The sequence below is a fragment of the Vanessa atalanta genome, chromosome 14 (assembly GCF_905147765.1).
Source record: "Vanessa atalanta chromosome 14, ilVanAtal1.2, whole genome shotgun sequence".
NCBI classification, from domain to species: Eukaryota; Metazoa; Arthropoda; class Insecta; order Lepidoptera; family Nymphalidae; genus Vanessa; species Vanessa atalanta.
In genome coordinates, this window is record NC_061884.1 from 12,048,405 (window position 1) to 12,071,812 (window position 23,408).

General features: G+C 31.3%; 1 protein-coding gene across 2 annotated transcripts; it reads right to left on the reverse strand.

Annotated features, from left to right (window-relative positions):
* Nucleotides 1-2,304: 2,304 nt before the first annotated feature.
* On the reverse strand, nucleotides 2,305-22,794 carry LOC125068853 (ninjurin-A). 2 transcript variants are annotated; one of them, XM_047678193.1, is made up of 7 exons: nucleotides 22,446-22,794; nucleotides 8,805-8,901; nucleotides 7,351-7,464; nucleotides 5,855-5,929; nucleotides 3,375-3,439; nucleotides 2,937-3,110; nucleotides 2,305-2,754 (listed from the first exon to the last, which is right to left on the reverse strand). In XM_047678193.1, the coding sequence occupies exons 1-7, from the start codon at nucleotides 22,623-22,625 to the stop codon at nucleotides 2,551-2,553; spliced, it is 909 nt and encodes a 302-aa protein (XP_047534149.1). In that variant the 5' UTR covers nucleotides 22,626-22,794; the 3' UTR covers nucleotides 2,305-2,550. The 2 variants fall into 2 exon arrangements, with proteins under 2 accessions (XP_047534149.1, XP_047534148.1); XM_047678192.1 differs by having other exon boundaries at nucleotides 5,810-5,929.
* Nucleotides 22,795-23,408: the final 614 nt, after the last annotated feature.

The following is a 23,408-nucleotide window of genomic DNA, read 5'->3' on the forward strand; positions in this document are numbered from 1 at the left end:
AACAGTATTCGAAAAAAAGTGAGAATTGATTGGTTAATTAATTAATTGAACGATAAAAGAAACGAATGAATTATTATATTTATTTAAAAATTGTGTATCGAAACTATTCACTTTATGCAAATTTTCACATGGACATTTTTAAGAGAAGGTACTTTTTTTTTTTTTATCGAAGAGGAAATGCATTTACGCATGCCGCCCGGTCGGGGGACCGGGACGGGTATGTGGGACTCAACCGGGAACTAATACCCCGTGCCAGGGCACGCTAGTGTTAATGCCCTGTCCTACTCACTAATACCATCCTCGGGTTTCCACCATGTCGCCGAGTGGTGAGGCCACGGGATCGCCAAGGGCATGCAACCGCGACCCCACCAGCGGCAGCCGCCGTAAGGCGGCTGAATATTCATTGAACTCCCCCGAGTCCGCCACTGGAGGCCAGGCGTCAACGAAGCCGACGCCCTGCGGCGGTTAAGATAGTAGGCTCCGCCGCTTACCGCCTGTGTAAAACACCTGGGAGGCTCGAGTAGCGAGGCCTCCCACTCCCTCCCTCCCAGCCAACGAGGCCACTCACATGGTCCGCCCTGACGCCGTTCAGGGACGTACCAGGAGCAGCCCCGCCAGTCCTAGCCGCGGCCGACGAGCAAGCTCAAGCCGGCCCCGTTGCCCAGGGTACACCACGAGGAGGTGACTGACATGTACCCCAAGAGAAGATACCCTGGCGCTACGTTCAATATGCCCATGTGATCGTCAATCACATCAACAGACTCCGAAGAACCAAAATTAACTACCCACTCCCATTGAATCTGTTTTATCTTTGACTAACCGTTTAACTTAACATTTAAAATATTAATGGAATCGTCATCAGAAATTCTAACAGAAAAAGATATTAACAAAATAAGTAAAACCTTTTTAAAAATTAAACGGTTATTGGCAATTGGAATTAAAAAAACAACATTGTATACAATCGTTTATTTTGTAGCTTAATATACAAAAAAGAAAACCAGTAAACTACATCGGTATTATAATAAAAGATCCTTAGAGATTCAAGGAGATATTTTATTAAATCTTAAACTAATAATAAATGCATTTTTTTACGATTACATTCGTAAACTTATATAATATAAACTTTGAGCGTTTGCATTGACCGTATACAAGTTTACAATATTGCATTGTAGCAATGTTGGCTATTTAAGCCTATCTGATTGGTGCAAAATATTACTCTACACAATCTCGAAATTAATTTGACAGGACTATGGAGTCTATATTTTTTTTTATAGTCTATATATATAATAAAAAGTATAAAGTATAGAGTATAAAAAGTGTCTCTTAAAATTTATGAAATTTAGAAAGAGCTGCTGGAACTAAGTTGAAGAAACATAAAGAAACGCGTTTATACTCAAACTGAAACGAAAATAGTAGGAGACAGATATCCAACATCAAATTATCCCTCAAATTTATGAATCCCAATTAATAAATGCTTTTAAAATATTACTGTATCTTTTGTTAAAAAAGGATAGCAAGCATTAAAATATTTTACAACTAGTTAATAGATTATGCAGACGCGCAATCTCAGTTGGCCGGCATGATTACATTATTTGGGTTCGTTGATTTAATCACATAATATGCGTATTCTTCTGTCCGTTCAACTTAGATCAATTAGACGCATTGTACATAGTAAAAAAAGCTATAGAAATTATAAACTAACAATTGAAAAATATTAAATTTGCTTTTTACTAATTAATTTAGGTAATATCACAATAAATGAGTTTTCAATAGGTAAATATTTTTTTGTAGATTCGTAAAAAAATGTTTTCTGTTGTACACATATTAGAAAAAGAGAATAAAAACTAAATATTGGTGGGAAATAAATTTTTACTTTGTGAGTGTTCTTAAATCAATAAATTAAAAGATTAAAAAAAAACTGTAAAATCAATATAATCACAAGATTAAACATTAATAACAATAGTTTTAAGAACAGTTTAGTTTAACGCTTGAAGTTGAGAATTAAGTGAATTTTAATGCTCTTAGTATTTATTTTATTATTATTATATTATACATAGCAAGTAAAATATACTTAATATCTAAATAGATTCATTTTTACTTCATAATATTATTAATTATGAAAATATATCACATGGTCGTTATATTTTTACCCGAGAACGTTCTAACGAAGGAGAGTAATGACTTAGGTTTAAACGCAGCTTTTGTCGAGAGCTGTTGCATCGAGCCTTTACTGTTTGTTGTGCTTTAATCAATTTTTTTTAAGCAATTGTATAACAAAACATATTTCAAAATATACTTCGAATAAAATACAACATATATATACCCTTTTAAAATAAAATGTCGTCTACTTTTTATTTTATTTGGCGCCCTTTTATGCCGTAATCATTCCTGTCAGTCAAGTACAGTCAGCAGCCGATTTAACATCTTAGACTCAGACGTAACACAATGATTGCAAAACCATAGCACAATTGACTGTAGCTTGTATTACTTTTAAAATGTATCATTGTTGATGTCGCGTTATTTATAATACTTAATTAGCTTTAATAACTGTTATCCAGCCTGTTGTATTGAATTCCCTATGTTTGCTATTGTGGTAGGTGTTGCAACACTGAACGAAGTGATGAAAACGTTCACGATAGTGACGAGGAAGATACCTAACACTGTCATGTTGTTGATTTTATCAGCTTTGCAGATGTCCTTGTCGTCTTTGACGTTGTACCGGCTGTTCATGATGAGACCTATGCCCACTGCAATCTGAGAAAAATATTTATATTAAAAAAAAATCTATAACTTAGTATAATCTACATAAATAACTAGAATAAGATTTTGCGATATATGTTCATATATACAAATAGCCGATCAAAAAAAGTTAAAAAGTAAACTTTTGATAATTTGATAAATATTTAAAAAATATTTTTAGATAATGTTTCTCTTACCTGAAATATAATACTGAGCGATATGAATGTAAGACTGGGGTAGTAATAGGGGTGTGTGGACGAAGACTCTAAGACGTAGCGGAGTTGATTGGCATTCGCTGACAATAGTGCGAGGTCCATCATTCCCTGAGCGAGATTTTTCTTTTGTTGATATGTGTTCACGTCTGGGATCGACTGTGGATGAAATACTATATTAATATTTTACTTCATACATCATTTTCTTCCTACGCACTTGGACCGAATTTGAAGTTTTTTTATGTGTATTTAATTTAATCTTATTTTACTCCAGCTTCGTTTGTCGTAACGGCTTTTTAAAATATTTTTGCGTTAGATAGCCTATTTATTGAGGTATATAATCACGATTATGGTAATATTTTAAAACTGTTACAATTTGAATTCAATGAGTGGTTTGTTTTTAATTCATTTGCATAATCTTACCCCAGGCATCATGGGCGAGCCGGGCCGATCGTCAATCCCAAATCTTGGTCCGAAGCCATTCAAATCTGCAATGTATTCGTTAATTAAGAACAAAATAATTAGATTATAAGTACATAGTTAAAATATAGTAATTATTTTGGACGACTGTTAGAAACTTTAGCGTAAACAATATTTTTTTACAGGTGGACCTAATATTTTTTTAGATATTATACTAAGCATCTTCAAATTATAAAATTATCTTTGTACATAAATGATCAATTATTCAAGTGGATTGAATAATAATAATAATGGTTAATTTTGATAAAAAAATTAAAACTATATCTGTATGATCATTGTCATAGCCGAAAATCGTAATCTTGATTAAAAACAAAAATAATCTATGACGTCAAGTAAAAATTAAATTAAAATTCTTGGCGCCAAATCAATATCTTGTTTGCATACTTCAATTGTATAAATATAAATGCCTACGATTTTAAATACACACACCTCAAAATTCATTATACATAAGCAAGTATTATAAGAATAACTAAAATTACTATTTACGGCTTTACTAAAAAAAGATGCATAGCGGGTTACAAATCGATTTCGTTCTCTTTCTTTCACCATTAATTTTACATTTGAAAGAATAAGACAAAGCACTGCGTGACTATATCACATTATTAGTTTTAAAAAAAAAAATATACATATATGAATATGATTCTATCTTGACATTGTTATAGTCTGTGCCAATTAAGGAACAGATAAAATATCATAATAGTAAAAACAGCGCCAACTTCCTGCCGCAGTTTTGAAATAATATATTCATTAGATAAACAATAAACATGTCCTATATCCAAGCAATAGATAGACATCAAAGCGATCGCATGCACGTATTAGTAAACCATTATTTGTTAATTATGACGTTTATAATTCTATTACAATGAATATAGGTATCTAGTTTCTAACTCGCATTAAAAGTATTTACACACATTCTAAAGTAACAACGTCATTCTTAAGTGTTAAGCTAGAAACAAACTTAATAATATAATATATTTACAGATAATTATTGTGCTGAATTGTACCAATTGCATATTATACATTTATTTGTTTAGGAAGGCAGTCTACTTTCCTACCTTGGTACAAAATAAATATCACGCGGGATCTAGACTTTTATGTCCATTACAATGGCTCACAACAGTACAAAGTCTTACTCTTTGGAGGTAGAATAATTGCTGAGTGTTGCTACTCAACCAAACGAATCTTGATATATGTATATAATCAAGATATCTTTATTCGAATGATTTTTAAATTTACCACATTAAAAGATTTTCTCATTAGCTTACATGTATATAAAATTAAATTTAAAAGATTCCACCCCACGGTAGACACAATTCGTTTTTATTAACCATTATTATGTTATGAAATACGAACAAGGGTAAGCATTTCAATTCATAGTTTGTTTCTAGCTTTAAACTCGATTGCTTTAGAAATATTTTAGTATCCTTAAACGTATCAAGGCATGCAGCATGCAACTTACTGTAAGTTAATTTACAAATAGAACACGAGTGACCGTCTACCCGACATAATTAAAAGCGGTATAATGTGTTTATATATATTTCTATAAGATCAATGGCAACCCCAAAAAGTGAACAATTTAGAAGTCAAACATAATACTTTCAAAATAGCTTATTACTGACTGTTTCAAATATTGATTTCATGAAATAACTCAGTACTATATTATGAAATAACTCAGTATTATATTGTTTTGAGTATTTTTTTTTTTTGTAATGCTTAACATGCGCAGGAACTTGTTCCTATTTTCGAGTTAGGGAGAGTTACATAACGACGACATAATGACGTCATTGACCAATAATTACAAGATGGTGGAATATTTAAAATTATTGCAATTTACACTTTAACGACATTAAAATTATAGAAAATATGTTGTGCTAAAACAATGTCAAACAAAATATTGAGAACCTTACCTTAGTAAGGTTCTCAATATTTTATCGTTCAATGACTGTTTCTGTGATTTACAAACACGGGTTTTTCAAGATGCCGGCTACAGATTGCAATCCTCTGTTATAAACGTTTTTGTATGGGGGTTGTCAATATTTGTTTATTGCCAAAAAAAAATTATAAGTACAACAGTACCTACTAATCAAATTACAAAACAAATAGAAGTATTCCAATTGTATTGGCAAATCAGTTCAACTATATTAGAGACACCTGGAGTTATCTATTTTGATGCTTTAACAAATTGCCGAAATTGGTAACTTATTAAATACATAACTTCCTTATAAATATATAAAATTGGTAATTTAACGGGTATGATTTTGGAGGGGTCAGGGCTATAAACCCCCCCATTTCAGACCACGCCTGAGTGCATCATCGCCTATGGACTAATGTAGGATACAATCCTGCGCATGTAAATACTATTTGCATCATCCAATCACCGTAAGGATAGTCCGTCTCGTCGGTAGACGGCCAAGGCCATTTACCGTCTTCAGTGCCAACACCGTCGTCCCGCGTCGGGTGCGTGTGGTGAGAGTCACCATCTGACTTTCCATCCTCGCCTAAAAAATAAAAAATAAAATTATTAAAAAAAATATATATGGATTATTTTACTTACTTTTTTTTAATTAATATAATGTATTAAATTATTATTTTACTAAATTATTATTAAAATGATCGAACAAAATGACTTCTTTGTTTCTTATTGGTATTTTAGTAACCTTGGTTCTAATAATAATAATAATAACTACATTGTTATATGAAATTGATAACTGTTCACGTTGTAAATAAACACATCAATGATGACATTAATATGATAGTTTTTATTTCTTTACTAGCTCCAAAATCAGTTTAACAGTAATTATATTTTTGGTGCAACATTCAACTGCAATATAAAAGATTTTACCAAATATACCCGTGTGAAATGAGGTGAAATTCATTTTTTGATAAGACAAAAGTAATGACACAGATAACAATATAAAATATTATCATAAATTTATCAAAATGTTGTATCTAGATTTAGAGTATTTTAATTTTAAATACAAAAAGTCTACGCAAATACTATGATCACGTAATTTTACAGCTATCAAAAGAAAATTAAACATTTAAAGATCTGTGACATTTAGATAAGTAGATATAAAATTTTAGTAGTCTAAGTAATTAGTGTTCGTTTTTTTTTTTTAATATCACATTTTTAAGACAAAGGTATCAAATTAAAAGGATGAACCAAAAAATCTAACTCAGGTAATATATTTTTATCGTTATCATGTTTATGGTCAAGAACAAAATTATCGCAGCCTGTCACTGACCACATCCTCCGTGATAACCTAATTATTATATACCTACATCATTATTAATATCACTCAATTGTTCACACATACTTTAGTATGCCTAATATATAAATGCAATATATGAAGTGCACACTTTGCTTATAGTTTTTATTTTATAACTAAATATTGTTTTTATTATTATTAATTATTTATTTAAAGTTTCAAAGGCCGAGTTAATATTTAGAGATAATACTTTTTAAAATGAAATTGCCATTCGGCTCTTCTGATCATTGCGGTCTTTATTTTCAATTAAGGAACTTCCTGGAAGTTTATGTATTATGATATATTTAATTAAACTTATAAATAGTAGAGATAGTACAATATTTTGAAACAGAGTCATCGAATAAAAAGATTTTTTGTTTATAAAGGGCACTGTTATTATATTATAGGTATAGTTTACGTATTTCAATTCTAGCGTAAATCCTCCTTGGTTGACACTGAATAAGAACAAGACGTGCAAGTTAACAAACAACAACAGCCCTAAAATAGTTCTATAACTGAAATCAAAAATAATGATATCTACTTATATAATAATAGGTTAACTAAAAGACATAGAGAGTTACTTTCGCATTTGCAATTAGCCTGTTGTTTGTTGTGAGTAACATCTAAAAGGGGGGAGTACAGGACGGAGACTAAGATTAATAATTAAATACCTTCTCCGTTGACGGCCGGTTTATTATTATTAGGTTCCAGGAGACCGTCGTCGATGCCTGGGTATGGGGTGGCTTCCGTCGGTTGTTCCTCGTCTAAGTCGTCAATTTCTGGTCCTGGAAGTAGAAGAAAAATAAGCAACATTTATAATTAAGAGCGTAAACTAACATTTGTGCTTATCAGTACAGAATTCGACTCAGTTTTGTCTAGCTGACACTTACTTTGTCGCACAATATAATACGTGAATTTTAAATTGTATTTGTTTAGTGTTCGGTAATAAAACAGTCTTTCTCTTTCCATCGTATAGTAACGACATTTATTCCAGTTTATTCTTTCGAGTATTTTTATATCCTCAATTTTATAAGAATATTAAATGTCACTAATGGCCCGGAATCAAAGGATAAGGTTTTGGAGCTTACTCCACCATCATGCTTGCAATTATCCCTATAGAAATAATAGTAAAAATAAGTTCTCAACAAAAAATCGCTTCATTTAAAATCTTGGCAGCGATAAAAAATATATGAAAGTCAATGACCAGACTGGATGACCAATAAACAAGCACAGCTGGAAAAGAGAATTGAAATTTGAAAGAAATTTTAGGTTTTAAAGAGGCGCACTTAGAAAGGATATTTAATCAAACAACGGCAAATATTAAAATAAATTATTAATTTTTGTTTTAGTAATAACTGTAATATATATTTTTAACTTTCAACGGGCGCAATTGCGACTATTATTAAGTGAGATGTTAAACTGAATAACTCTTATTAATTCATATTGACAAAGTCGACGATTATTAAGACAGACAATTCATTCATTCAAACAAATCATTTATTTCTATACTATCGCTATCATATCTTTTATTCGAACATGAGACTTTTTCAGGTGTTTGATATGCGACATTGACTATAAAAATTATAAAATGTATATGATACACATATCAAAATAGCGTATCACCGTAAGTCGGTTGTCACCATTTCACATGGGAGATACGAAGTGAATTATTACAGAATCGCATTGCTGGCACTGTGTACTCAATCGATTGTCAAAACGTTTCGTCAATTCAAAGTAGTCTAAAATCGTGTATACTGATTTTATTGTATATAAAACCTTTTTTTTTAATTATTTTTTTCCTTAAATCATCTATTATAACTAATTAAATTTGATAATATTTTGTATGATCACCAGAATAAGTAGTTAGAACAAGATTTTAACTCAATTGGTTGGTTGGTTTAAATGCAGTTACAAAATTTTACCCAAACATAGGTACTAACAGGTGAAGTTTAAATTTGAATAAGGATCTGCCTAAAACGTTTATATCGAACAATACACCAAGAATAACAATCTTGGTTTTATTTTAGCCAGGGATCTTTGCAAACAGGATTGGCAGTACACCAAAATTTCATCACAATCATTTGAAGAGACATATAAACCATTATTTTTATAGATGATTATATACCAGCGAGTGGCGGCTTGGGTCGGTCCTTGTCCGGTTCCAATAAGGGCTGTGAAGACAGAGTATTGTCGCTTCCATCGCTCTTGTGATTGTTTGGAAGCTGTAACAATAATATACAGATATGTTAAAAAGTTTAAAACTTAAATGTCTCTCTGCTAGGCCTTTTTAGCCTATTTCAATACATAATAGATTTAATTTGACTCTTAGTATAAAATACTAATAGAAAGTCCAAAAACTATTACAACACAAAAAATTGTATTTTTTTTAAAATTCATAATTAACTATAGGCTTTCATATTAAGGAATGTCGATTATAATGTATAAAAAGCAGCTTAAAACTTTATTATTGAGTCATTTGTATCATAGTTACTAATGTATCGAGGCCAAGGCGAAGGGATTTCCCTGACCAGAATTATGAATGTTCAGATAAATGCAACGGGCAGGCAATTATTTAGCGGTGAGCTGTAACTGAGTAAAATATGAGTATAAAGCTTTAATAAAGTTTTTGTTTTTAAATATATTTTTCGGAGGAAGTGGCGGAATAGTATATTGTTTCAATTTTAAATATGTTCTTATATAGTATTTGTATTGCGAAATTTATTATGGTGAAATGATGGTTAAATCTTTCTAGTAAATTCAAAGTTACTATTATAATATTGCATCGTACGTCACGACCTATCAGAGTAGAGGTTAGTCTTTGAGCAGAGTCGAGGCGCCATCTTTACGTTTTGGCGGGAAATATGTAGTGATTATGTAGTCTATAACGGGAATTTGATACGAATACAAAATAGTGGGAAGTTATATTAGTAACTATGAAATAATAATTGTTTAGTAATTAAACATTTTGAAAATTTAATTAAATTGTACGAAACAGTTTCTATTTTGTTTTGTGCTCGTATTCAATCCGGACGACGCCCACAAGACCTGTAACCAGTGGCGTAGCTATCGTAGGGCCAGGTGGTGCAGTGCACCAGGGCCCCTGAGCTCTGGGGGCCCTCTAACCTAAGCTATGAAAAGAGCTTTGAATAGAGATGAAGTATGGATTTAACTTACTAATGATATGTTCAACTCACTGTATCCTGTATCCCATTCTTATTACTATCTATAATTTTGAATGCCAATATACGTTACAGAGGGGGCGAGGGCCCGATTCTTTTTCTATGCACCGGGGCCCTTACCCACCTAGCTACGTCACTGCCTGTAACCCCATTATGAGGATGTCAAGGAGAATAATGGTCTTTTTCTCCGACGTATATAATGATATAGATCAGAAAATAGTACACATAAAGCCAATTCCAACTTTGAAATTGAATTGAAGCGCAATCATTGGTCGAGATGGATGGATTAATAAAAAGGCGTATTGAATGTAAAAGTTACTATTGAAATTTTGAGAGTCAAATTTAAGTTATGTAGCCAACTAGTGTTGTGTCATATAAGTATATAATAATAAATCACTTATTGTTTTGTATAATATGACTGATCTATTACAAAATCGCTTGAAATATGTTAAACTAGGATTGTTCATATAAATTCATCTTGCAAACTACTAGGTACGTACTTTATTAATGCGTTAATTTTGACAGAATCGATTTTTTAAATTCTTGATAATGAAATGAACGAAGGAAAAGTACAAAAAAAGTCGATAGTATATTATATTACTTATATTATAGAAATCAGACATTGTCATGGATTACCATTAACATGAATATATTTTAAGTGATATTCAAACATATAAAATAAATCGGTTTTTCTTTGGGAAAAATACATTTGACGGTAATTATATGACCTGCACTTAAAAAACCTCAAGTTTAATTATCATAAAAACCAGACGTAATTAATCTTAATTTTTTTGTATTTACATAAAATTATGGTGGAAAAACTATTTATGTAATGGGGTTTTCGCACCTGAGCGCAAAGGAAGTGAGAATAAATTATATCGCGTATAAATGTATATATAATATCAAGTTGGTAATTAAAACAAAACAATTTACATTAAAAGACTAGTATTTTCCTCATTAATAACGCGCTGTACTTTAGAACATGCCATTTTACTCAACAAATATAATTGTATATCTTTGAAACTACACTTGCTTACTCTGGTTTCGAAGACTATGAAACAGACAATGAAACTCGGTGTTTAATCTTTAGCTATTTTAATAATTATCTCAGTGAACTAACCGTTAAATATCCTTTATTCAAGTTAGATTATAATATTAGTAATATGAGATGGGATAAGAAGATTCACATCATCTCATCTCTTAGAAGTATTGAAAACTTGATTTTATAATTTACATTTTTTTTATGTAATCTGTGGACGGATCGGTAAATGGGCCACCTGATGTTAAGTGTTCACCACCGAACATAGATATAGGCGCTGTTAAAAATATTAACCTTTCCTTACTTCGCCAATACGCCACCAACCTTGGGAACTAAGATGTTACGTCTTTTGTGCCTGTAGTTACACTGGTTAACACAACAATTCCAATGCTTTGGGAGTGGGTGGTACCCAGACGGGTTTACTACTACCAAGTAAAAATCAATTATTGTAACTGATTCTATCAATTTAATCTATATTCTTATATATAGTCTATGCTAATGTATAAATGTTCGCAATCAGTTTAAATGAATAAACTCAATAAATATTGTAAACATACGTAACATCGTTGTGAACATGTTATGACGTCAATTTAGGTACATTCTCTTTAGATGACACTTTTAATTTATGTTTTTTTTTTGTGACGATTTACGTTTTGCGACATAGACTTTGCTCTGGAACGTCACCATGGAACATGTCCATACCACGAAATTAGTCAATGTTATTTACGGGTTTTCAGCTCTTATTGAGAATCGCTAAAGCTGATAACTCCCCAAGGGTGTTTGACTGTCGTCATGGTTTAGTTGGAAGCAGCCCCGCCTGGTTAAGTCCCGCTTGCTAAATATTACACTGAGTCATTCACTCTGTAATTATTATTTGTGTGACGAACACTTATCACAACAATACGTCAACGTCCTGCCATAATTAGTAGTTACCCGAGAGATTTTATCAAACGTTATTCCTCCAAACTCTTTGTTCCATCAGAATTCATCATCGAGTTTAGCATCCTTAAACCTTTTCGGCTGTCGTCCAAGATATAATAGCAATTACTAGTAGTTCAGTTATAAAAGCTGATTATAGGCACAAGGGATAATACCTTATTTTCATTGTTGCCATGGTATCGTTAGTGATATGATGCATGATAGTGTATGGAATATCACACTTCTTGTAATGTGTCTATGAGTTGGGTAACTTGAAATGTAGTGTCGAAGTGCCTTATTGAAGTGACTTACTCACCCTTCACCCCCGGAACAGAATAGTACTACTTGGTGCTGTTTGGCGGTATGGTATTTTATATGATGAGGGGATTGTACCCTACTGCAGCCTTACAAAGCCTTACCTCCATGAGTTCCGAAACAATAGGATATACTGTCAGGGATTGTAGAGTAGGTTAATTTATTTGATAACTTATTTAAGTTTGAATTGAGATCAAAACAAAGTACTGTTATTTTTGGGAAATACCTGCTCCTCACGAATTTATCACTGCCTTATCAGTAAGTTAAGGTGCTGTAGTAGATTTTATTAGTATAAATAATATTTGTAAATACAACAAAGACATTTGAAGTCAAGGTGAGTCCAGCTATTAGGGTCAGACAGTCATTAACCTATATAAAGATTACGTATCATATTATCTTAAATAATTGTACTCCTGCCCGAATTTCGGCCACGGCTAGTAATATGAGGTTCTTTGAGAAAAATTTTGGAACTCATTCCATGCTTTCCAAACTCGTGGATACATTTGGCAGAATGTCATCATGAAAATCGCGGGCAATCTCTTACACCGCTGATTTTGTGACGATTGTCTGGAATTTAAACACGCAATCTTCGGTTTAATTTCTGGTCTTCTAGCCAGTTTTGTAGCCCAAAAAACAAATAATATATTTATAAAATTATCATTATATCTTACCTATATCATGTTAAAGTAAAACAAAAAGTTGTCTAACATACTCATAATCGTATAGTACGTATAACATTTCCTCGAAAATAGTTTGTTTGGACAGAGGCCAGTGAAGTTATTGCGTTTATCAGTCAAGAAATTCTCTACAACAGTCGGGAGTTTTAAAAATTCGTAGCATTCTCCTCATATAACCTAAAAATGTTGGTCCAGCTTCTGACATCTCTTAAGTAGTATCGGATAATGCGATTGGAGGAATAAAGAGTATCTGTATTTGTGCTCTTACTAAGGCACTCTTACAGTAATATCAACTGATGAATTGTATGTAGTTAACCACCAATACCAAAATTCAATCAGGAGGACGTTATTTGTAAATAAATGTTTCACAGGCGAGCCTGTTTTGATGTTTTAATGATTTATTAAATAAGCTGCGGTGAACTGTTTTGTTTTCGCAATGAATAAATAAATGAGTAATACAAGTACTTAGAATTAACTATATATTGTTTAGACATCGTTCTCGGCTTTTTTTAATCTCCCTTAAAGATCGGGGTGAAATAAAGAGTAATCAACATGATTGATACCTAAGATTCTTGCCGGTTGATCTCAGTAGAATCTACATAGTATCTTTTTATTTTGATTTTGAATAGGAATAGACAAAAAATAAATTAATAATAGACTATATTTAATATTTATTTAATATTACCATATTTTAAAATGTAATAGTGTTGATAATTCACTGAAATCGGTATTAATGTATGAAGTGACATTATAATATGAGGTCAATAAACTTGTCCAATGGTATACATACACATCTATGTCACTAAATACATACATATGTATAAAGTAAACGCATTGTCCTCAACTGTGCTACTCGTACGTCAATTTTAAACGTTAGACATTCAGTGAATTGCCGTCAATTACCTACATAGCTATTCATTTGTACGTAATGAAATAACCTTGAATCGGCTAAGCACAGTTTTGTACTTCTGTGTTCGTTTTAAATAATTGCCCATCTGAGATTAATTTCTTTTATATACATATGTATGTGAACTAAAGCCGGTCGCCTACGGCGACTTTATGCAGCGATGCAGCAGCTAATCTGTCGCGCATTCGCAGCGATACAGTCCCAATACGGCAATCCCTCCATTCATTGCCGATGTCACGGTCGCGCGTTGCATAAATACAGTCGCGATGTTGCAGCGCGTTGCAAATGCGACTAACGCACGTTAGTAGCGTTAGTCGCTTTAAAAAGTCATCTTGGGCGAACGACCTTATACAAATGATTTTCACGAATCACGGTAACGTAAACAAAAGTCCGGAGGTCCCTGATTATATTCCAAATGTAATCTAATTTTAAATTGTAATGTTTTGAACAAAATGGCTGTAAGTTAATGGCTGTAAGTTGAATCCACAAAACTGTTTTCGTACGCTTACATGGCTAGCTTAACCTCAGGATACATCAAAACAATATTCTAGATTATGTTAAGTCTTAAAAGGGCCTATAGATACCTAAGTCCGCGATAGCATGCGTCGATCTTCATCTTCTAAGGTACACTCTTAAAAACCTAAATTTTTATCTATTACAAATTAGTAAAAAAAAATCCGTCATTTGCGTTCCATTTTTTTCAATCAATTATTGTTCTTATTGAAATAAATATCATATGTTACTTTGGGCATTGAAATAAATATTAAATGTTACAGGAAAAAACTGGTTCGCCGTAAAACGGGTAGTCGGATTGCAACTGGTTTCAGTTAAAATTTTACAAATTGACACATTCTGATGTATATCACAATAAAATTATCATTAACAGTTCTCAATTTTAACATACTTCTATAAACTAATAAATAAACGTTATATAATAAATAGATGGTACCATTTTCTTGGTAATCGGACTTCACAATTTCTTTATTTTTACTTTAATAAAATACACCCTGGCGCGAAGCCAGAGCGGGCCGCTTATAATATAATAACTCGCTAGTTATATACTTAAACCTTCTCTGAAACACACTGTATTTTCTGGAATAAGTTTAATCCAAGTTTAAACCTCGTAGTTTTTCATTAAAGGAAAAAAAAAGCTATACAAAAATCTTTTCTATAAATAGCGTGACGTCCCTCACGTCATATTCTCGTCCCATGATGTATATACTAGTGTAAGCTATTTTAAGAATTCTTTCTTAGAATCATCTGGTACATATTTTAAGGAAGCAATTGTAATCATTTAAAATTTTCCTGAAGTATTTTCCTTGTAGATTTATAACGTCGATACGTTTAATACATACATATATAGTGCTAATTTTATAGAAACTAGGTGTAATATAGATAGAAAGTAATACCTTGGACGTCTGTGATGATTTTGTGACGTGTTATGACGTCATGAGATATATAATGGACGTCACTCGTTAGTCATAGACTCTCGTTAGGCAGGTGGTAATGTGTAGTACATTAGTAGTCGCCTGATGGTCAAAATTATAATATAAAACTCCGCAAATCATTTTATAAATGTATTTTGTCAGCCTTCGGGGTCGTATTTTTTACTTCTTATTTAAATGGAACCAAAAATAAATTTAAAAAAGAATTAAAATGTTTTTGATTATATTTTATTTTAAATTCTGAGACAAATGTTGAAGTCGGTTATTTTATAGACAAAATGTTTGAAATTGGTAGAATGACGCAAACATTTAATATATTTTTTAAATCCATATATGTTATTTGTATTATATTCTAAATGTCGCTTGTGTTGTGACGGTTGTCAGGTGCTAGGTATAGAAAAGTAACTTGTGTCATTTCTTGGTTCTTGTTTAAGCTTCATATCAATTTTCATCAAATTCGGTTAAGTGGACTGGTCATTAAATTCAAACAGACAGACACACAAACAGAGTTACTTTCGCATTTATAATATTCGCATCGTATTTGGACTTGGAGGGATGCCAAATCACACACTCAATATGGTTAAAATGTGGTACAAAGTTCCCTTCACATCATTTTTAATGACAAATCCATAATGTTTAGATACTTTTTTTAGTAATTAAATATTTACAACTACTAATTTACCTCAGAAAATACAAGTCCGATATTAATAATTATTCACGTAGGTTTTAATAGGGGTCCATTTAATGAGGAAGGTTGAACTATAAAAGGTTCTGATCTCAGCATCTACAAGATCGTTTTAAATATTTTTTGCGTTATGTCGTCCTTTTGTTTAAGAAGGTATAATTTGCTATGTAACTTCAAGTTACGGTCGTTAAGAGCGGAGGAGGAAACAATACTTAACGCAAACCAATATTTTAAACTATATTTATTTAGTTGGTGAGATGAGACATGGCTAATCTCAAAGCGTATGAACTCGATGAATACAGCTTGAAGTTACATACAGTTCATTATAATTTAAAAGATAAATTATAATTAAACGTCTTCACTGACGTGCGAGTAGGTACCTGATTTATTTTAAATATCAGCGGGTGTTATTACGGTTACAGCATAGCAACTGTTGCTATCAAATATTTGTTGCGGATTGATATGTGTTGCAGTCGATAAATTAGTATTATGGAGTATTATGATACTGAATAGGCCCATCATACTAATTTATTTACACAGAATGTCTCATATCTGTTTAAAAAATTATGAGTATCTGTTTGAATGTTATAAATGAAATTTAGTTTGCCATGTTACGCACACAGTTGTTAAGGTTTTGAATTTTCAATGTCATATGAGTTTGAGTCAAAACGTGGGCGAGGGCATCGACCCCATCGATTCATGCGTTACAGCCTCATTGCGAAATACGCTCATGATGTAATGTTTCTACGGTAAAAACTTCATCTTAAATTAAAATTTTGTTTTAATTATTTATAATTAAATAATATTTCTAATTAGTGCCTCTATTTAAAGCGGCTTAAAATATATGTAATAAGAATACGATGTGTCTATTTCTTAGAAGAGGTTTTTTAAATGTACATACCTATAATATTTTTATGTTGTTATTTGCTAGCTAATTATAATAACAATATAGTTCATTTCTATATATTAGGTAACAATATAAATCATTATTGTGTAAATAAAAATACTTGCTAGCCAATCAAAGGTTAATTGTCATGCTCGATATTGAGATTTAATCAATATTTCCAAATTTTTTTCTGTTGTGGTAAGTATGGATTTGCACTTCGATCAACAATACCACAGTGGTCCTGTTGATCGAAGGATTTGAATACATATATTAATTTTACAATAAAAATGTTATTTCCCGTAAATACTCTTGCCATTTTTTATCTTTATCGTTTATTAAGTTGGTCGGTCGTCGTGCTTTGCGAGTTTGTGTGATTTCAAGTAATATATTTGAACAAAAGAAAATCAGACGGTCGTGACGCAGCGGTCCATTAAAATGGGTACATTAATCAAACACTAATAAAGCCTTCATAAGTGCTCAAGACAAAAGGACCATTGAATCGTCATTTTACTAGATGTATCAAACATAAATTTACTATTTAAAAATATACATTTTGACGAGAAGAACCGGCAAGCAACTAAATAATTTTATACGGATAATTTTATACATTGTTTCATATCTAATTTTGTATATCCTGCAGAGTCAATGAATATTAATTCCAGAGCATTATATCTATGATATCTAACTGCACATGTGGAACGCAAAACGAAAATATTCTGGCTTAGGACACATAAAAGTTTCCGACTTTGCACAATGTTATTTGCTTCGTATTTGCCGATTTTTTCAATTTTGCGTATCAATAACTGCACGACTCATGGAGTGGAGTGGAGCATCAGTATGCCTTACGGCATTCGTATTCTCACATATTGCACACACACACACACTACCGCCAAACAGCAATATGTTGTATTGTTGTGTTCCGGTTTGAAGAGTGAGTGAGACAATGTTACTACATACACCAGGGCCTAATATAAAAAAAATCGTATCTTTATTTTGTTTATAGCTGTTGCATTTTTGGCTTTTCCAAACGTATTTTTATTCGATCAACGACATTCGCAAGAAAGAATGTTGGATTTTAATGTTGGAACGAGTTTTGCGTAGGTACGTTGCTTACGTTGTTCGAAAACTAGTTTTCGGCGGCCAAAAAATTTTATATTTACGAACTGCATACCTCTATTATTACGGTTCTTTCGTCTCTTTACTTTGGCAAGGCACTTACAATTTTAATGTAATAATATTGTAATGACCGGTGCTTTTAAGTTTTGAATCTTGACCGAAGATTTTGTATTAAATCGTGGAGAAGCATCACTAATTTTTAAGTGTATCGTGTGGAAACCACGTGTCCAGTCCGCATCGAAGCAGCTTGGTGTTATAAACTCCAAGCCTTCCTCTCATAAACGAGAAGACGCCTTTGCCCAAGAGTGCAACATGTACAGGCATTGACTTTACTCTTTTATCTTATCCTTGTAGTCGCCCGCGGCTTCTTTTATTAGTACAAATGTATATGTATCCAAAACATACGAACACACTAAATACTTTTAAAACAACATACATTCTACACTAGCAACTTGAAACCTCTGAGTCCTCAATTACGGTGATTAATTACACTGCAAGAGCTATTGTATGTTGGAAGCCATTATTTAAAATAATTCGCTTCCCTTATTATGGTAGCGTTGTGAATTTACAAGTTAAATGTTATTTATATTTTTCATTTAACTAAGACATGACATAAAACAACAACTACTTATGAGTGTTACGTTATACATATATATAAACAGCAAGGTTCTAGCATTTGAATAGGCTTTTATCAACTTGTACGTTGTAGAATTTTAATGACGTTTGCGATTTTTTCGCGTCAAAGTTGATTGTATTGCGCTATAGGTTTTTCTCTTGTTTTTTTTTATTATAAGTTCTCAGACGCGCTGTCTGCTGTTATATCATATATATAGTTTTTTTTTATGTTATTTTAGTGTGCCTTCCTGTATTTTTATTGCCAGACAGCATCATAATCTCAAACATGTTTTTACATTTTATTTAAAATCTGCGAATTATAACGTAAATGTGTCTATAGTCAGCATATTATATTTAGTATGCTAATACTAACTAGTGGTTGTCCAGCGTTCGATATGCATTGCTTAATTATTTTTTTTTGCTTTAATAATAAAGTCGTGGAAAAAAAAAAAATTTGAACGCGTCGTGTGTCTGGCCAGAAATAAAAAAATAAGTTTTTGGATTTTATATTTGACTTATTTCCACTACATAGAATTGTTTTTTTGATATTATATTATATAACATATTTTTAATAAGTAAAATAAATATAGTAATATACACATTTTAGCTTCTTGATTTAACATTTACTATGACAAATTTTACACATTTTTGTACACACAAGTTATCTCTCCTTAATCCTTCATTAGGGATTTTTTTTTTAATTGATATAAATCCCCGAGGGCGCCCTCGGGGTATAGTCTGAAGACCATTGTAATTAGTACAGAATTTAGAATTTGTGACCTATCATTTTTAAGTCGGGTAAAAATGGTGTTAGGTACTTGCTGTTTTTGTGTTTGTCATTTTAAAACAATGAAGCATATTTAACTTAAAAAGATTACACGACGTGCTATAACCAAAATAAACAAGATTTTAATCTATTGTATTAATTTAACGCAAATACAATATAATTTTATATGATGGTTATTTTTTAAATGTTTGTACTTGAATTGTCGCTTGTATTATCAAAATAATATAAATGAAGTGACTGAATAGCAGTTTCGGGATTCAAACCTTGACTAGACCTTAGTGGTCTACGATTTGAAATTAGAGTAATAATAATAAACACATCACAGACTAAAATAAAAAAAAATTTCTATAATCTGATTGCACAGATTAATTATTATTGATTGATTATTTGCACGTCATGTTATTTTTGTTGCATATTTTTTTTATATATCTTATATTTATTTTGTGTTATTATTTATTATATTTTAGATTAAAAAAAATACAAAGGCTGTGGCCCGCGTTTTAAGTTTTAACCCCCTCGAAAGAGGAGAAACATTAAATGTTGAAAATTAAAATAATAATAAAAAATATATAATATTGTTGTATGAGAAAAAATGGTAGGCTTTAAATATTGACGATTCACAAATGCTTTATTGTTAAGATTACTTAAATAAAATAATTGGATTTGACTTTAATATATTGCATAAAAACATATAAGTGTAACAAATAATAAACTTTTTATTTCCGGATGTTTTACAGAATTATTAACTTGAACAAAAACTTATTAGTCATTCTATTGAGACATATATAAACCAGGAAAGTACAGTATATAAGTTTCCTTATTTGTTTTGTATAAATGCTTATTATTGCCTCTACTAAGGCTTTGAGTATGTCAGAGAAACAGTAATGTTTTGACGGTCAATTGGACCACCTGATCTATGATTACCGAAATTAGAGCAGCAGAGAGACACGTGACATTCAAGACACTTTTTACATAACTAATAGTTATGTCCCTTGTGCCTGTAGTAACGCTAGCTCACCTTTCAAATTGGAACACAACAATTCTTAATATAGCTGCTTCAAGCTGCTGCTGCTGTAATGGAATGCAGCAAGCTAAAATGAGTTACATTATTAAATAAAATTCAACATTTATAATTGCACGTTCATACAAATGTCAACACAAATATTAAATGAAAAAAAAACAATAACGCGTATTTGGCATTTAGTTGGGTTTTTATTGAAATAATGACAAGGTTTTGCCCGACAGCTAGGCCTTAGTCCCCCAACTTTCGTATTTTTGCAACTAAAAACTTTATAGCAGAAATTCGCCTAACTTTTGTATAATATTGTGTCTTACCAAAATGGAAGTTTACACATTATTTTCGATTATATTTATGATTTAAAGTTTAAAAAAATTGAAACAATTAATTATATTCGAATTTCGAAGAATGGGAGACCATTATTTGAAATAAATTCTGTTAATGATTTAATGTAATTTTTATTCGGCTATGCATAATAAGATATTACTGGTTTTCCATATATTTTTTTATGAATATAATAATATTATGTTGTATTTCCTACTTTAATTAAACCTGTTCAATAAATAATAATCAGCGTAAATTCTGTCTGTTAACAGGTATATATAAAAAAAAACCCGTTGATATTACTGACTTATAGGCGAAAATCCTTTAAAGACTACAATGAAAAAAAATATTATTATGTTTTATGAAAGCCATGACGATAGTTTATATCTTAAACTCCCATATATAATAGAAAGCCAGTGATAACAAATATATGTATATATTTAGAGACTTCTACCACCAATAAACATAAATCTGATTATGTTATCGTTATAGAATTCAAAATTGTATGACAAAGACGTAAACTTATGTGTATATTTATTAATTAAATATTATAACAGCTATGCAATAAAAATAATTTATTAATAGATTTGTGATATCCCATAGATCGATTTTGGTTACTGCATTATATTGTCTATATGATTATCAATAAGTAAGTGTAATGCTTCTATATTGAATAAAGGAGTTTGAGTTTTAGTTTGTAACCATTCTCATGCAAGCCTAGCCAGCTGCGCGGCACAGATACTAGTGCACAAGTGTGTAAACAAACACAGGTGAACTCTCTCATCCGTCATTCTCATAATCAGTTGGCATCTGTCAGAGTTCCGGTGAAGAAACAACGTATTTATGTCCTTCTGACTCTGAGATGCATTTCCGAATTTCTCGACGGAATTTTTAATGTCCCGACCTGGGGTTTTAACCCAGGATTTCTATTGTTTAAAGCTTGAAATGTGCCACAAAAAATTAAACTAAAGAAAGCAGACAGAAATAAAAAAAAGTAGGTTACTATAGCAGTAACATGATGAAAAACGATTGAAAATAAAAAGGTAAAGGTACGTTATTGTACTGTTATAATGTTTATATGTGGAGGTATAATTGTGTTCGAAACAGCTAAGTAGTGAAGTCATAAATACTAATTCATGGTCACATTTATTGTGACAGCTCATCGCAGACAGTGTGAATATCAATTCAATTTAGTTACGTATCTTTATAAATTTGATCCCATTTATTCAAGTTAATTTAAATAAACAACAACATTAACACACCGTCGACGTGCTTTTCGATCTCTAATAAAAAATAAGATACTTATATTTTTCATCGTACGTGTTATTGGCGTTATAATCTGTGCCTTGGCTCAACTGTTAGACACTAAGCTAATGAAAATATACTTAATTCGAGTACGTTTATCAAACGCTTGTTTGTAAACACCTGATAACAGAAAAAATAAATTTCTATTAAAAATTATAGTACTTTGATTTGTATTATAAGATTCGATTTTAGATAACATAGCCTAATCATGTTGTAAACAATAAATACACGCATACGCTTTATTCCCAATAAGTGATGTACTACTTTATTTAATAGAATATAGCGTGAAACTATGACCCGTTAGGAATGTGCGAAACGTAAAATCCAACGAGAAAAACCGACAATCCGCAGTTGCAATATTACCTAGCGTATTTAAAGTTAATTAAAATCAATAAATGTCGATGTTCTAATTACTTATATACCATTATCTAGAATAATATGCTTTGTCTTAGGCTTTATTTACTTTTGTCAATTATATTTCATCAGAGAACCCTGTTGGAATAAATTACATGTACGTATTAATATAATATTATCACTTATCATTACTAACCTTGTCTCTACCGTTAGTCTTTTCATTCGAGATGAGATGAACGTCAGGTAGAACTCTGGCTCGTGTAGATGCAGGTGTACCAAAAACCATTTCGACATCATTCATGTCCAGTGTTTTTGGAGCCCTGTGGAACCCCGGCGTTTCCGTTCTATTATTTAAAACATGACCTTCTGTAGACATTTTCAAGACACTATCACAGGTTTTATATTATTTTAAAACTTAACACTATCAATTAAGAATATTATTATCAAATAAATTATTAAATATATTTAATTTGTTCTTGAAATAGTTTTCAAACAAGCGTTCGATGAATATACGCAATGAAGCGAGTCGCGGACGTTCACGCTCTGTCGTGATTTTAGCAATACTGAGTTACTTATTAACTGTAGTACAACGAACTACTAGCTTTAATGAGTTGATCTCTAAAAATAAAAACAGTTTCATAAGAGTAATTTTAATAGCAGAGTAATATTCATCTATACCTTTTAAATTTAGTTTTTCTTAATTACAGTTGTGTACTTTTTAATTTCGCATGTTAAAAATCTTTACGCGACATGGATGAAGCTGATGCAGTGGTTGCCATAATTTTGTTAATTACATCTATTTAGCTAATGACTTGTGACGTATGTTTTGCGTTTAACATGGAATTGAAGATTAAAAACATCATAGGTTTCAACGATGAGTGCCAGTGTAATTAGAGGGCCAATCGAGATATCATCTTACTAATGTTTGGTGGTGAATTCGCGATATAAGAGATGGTTAATATTTCTAACAATTATGTACGGTGGTGACATTTACCATCAGGTTTCCCGTTTAGAAGTCTGCGTATCTATTTTTAATAAAAGGTACTGAATTCATTAAAATTTGACAATTTATTCTACGTTACAGAAAACATATACAAAAGATGTCAAAAGAGTAATTATAATTTACATAGACTAATAAATAAAATCGAGTCCGAAGTTA

What these genes read in the sequence shown, in the direction of transcription:
- LOC125068853 (XM_047678192.1), bottom strand. Translation starts at nt 22,625, where the DNA reads ATGTCTACAGAAGGTCATGTTTTAAATAATAGAACGGAAACGCCGGGG. An exon ending in AGACTAACGGTAGAGACAAG is followed by an intron (nt 8,902 to 22,445) that starts GTTAGTAATGAT and finishes TTATTGTTACAG; the next exon opens with CTTCCAAACAATCACAAGAG. An exon ending in GCTCGCCCATGATGCCTGGG is followed by an intron (nt 3,111 to 3,374) that starts GTAAGATTATGC and finishes TTTCATCCACAG; the next exon opens with TCGATCCCAGACGTGAACAC.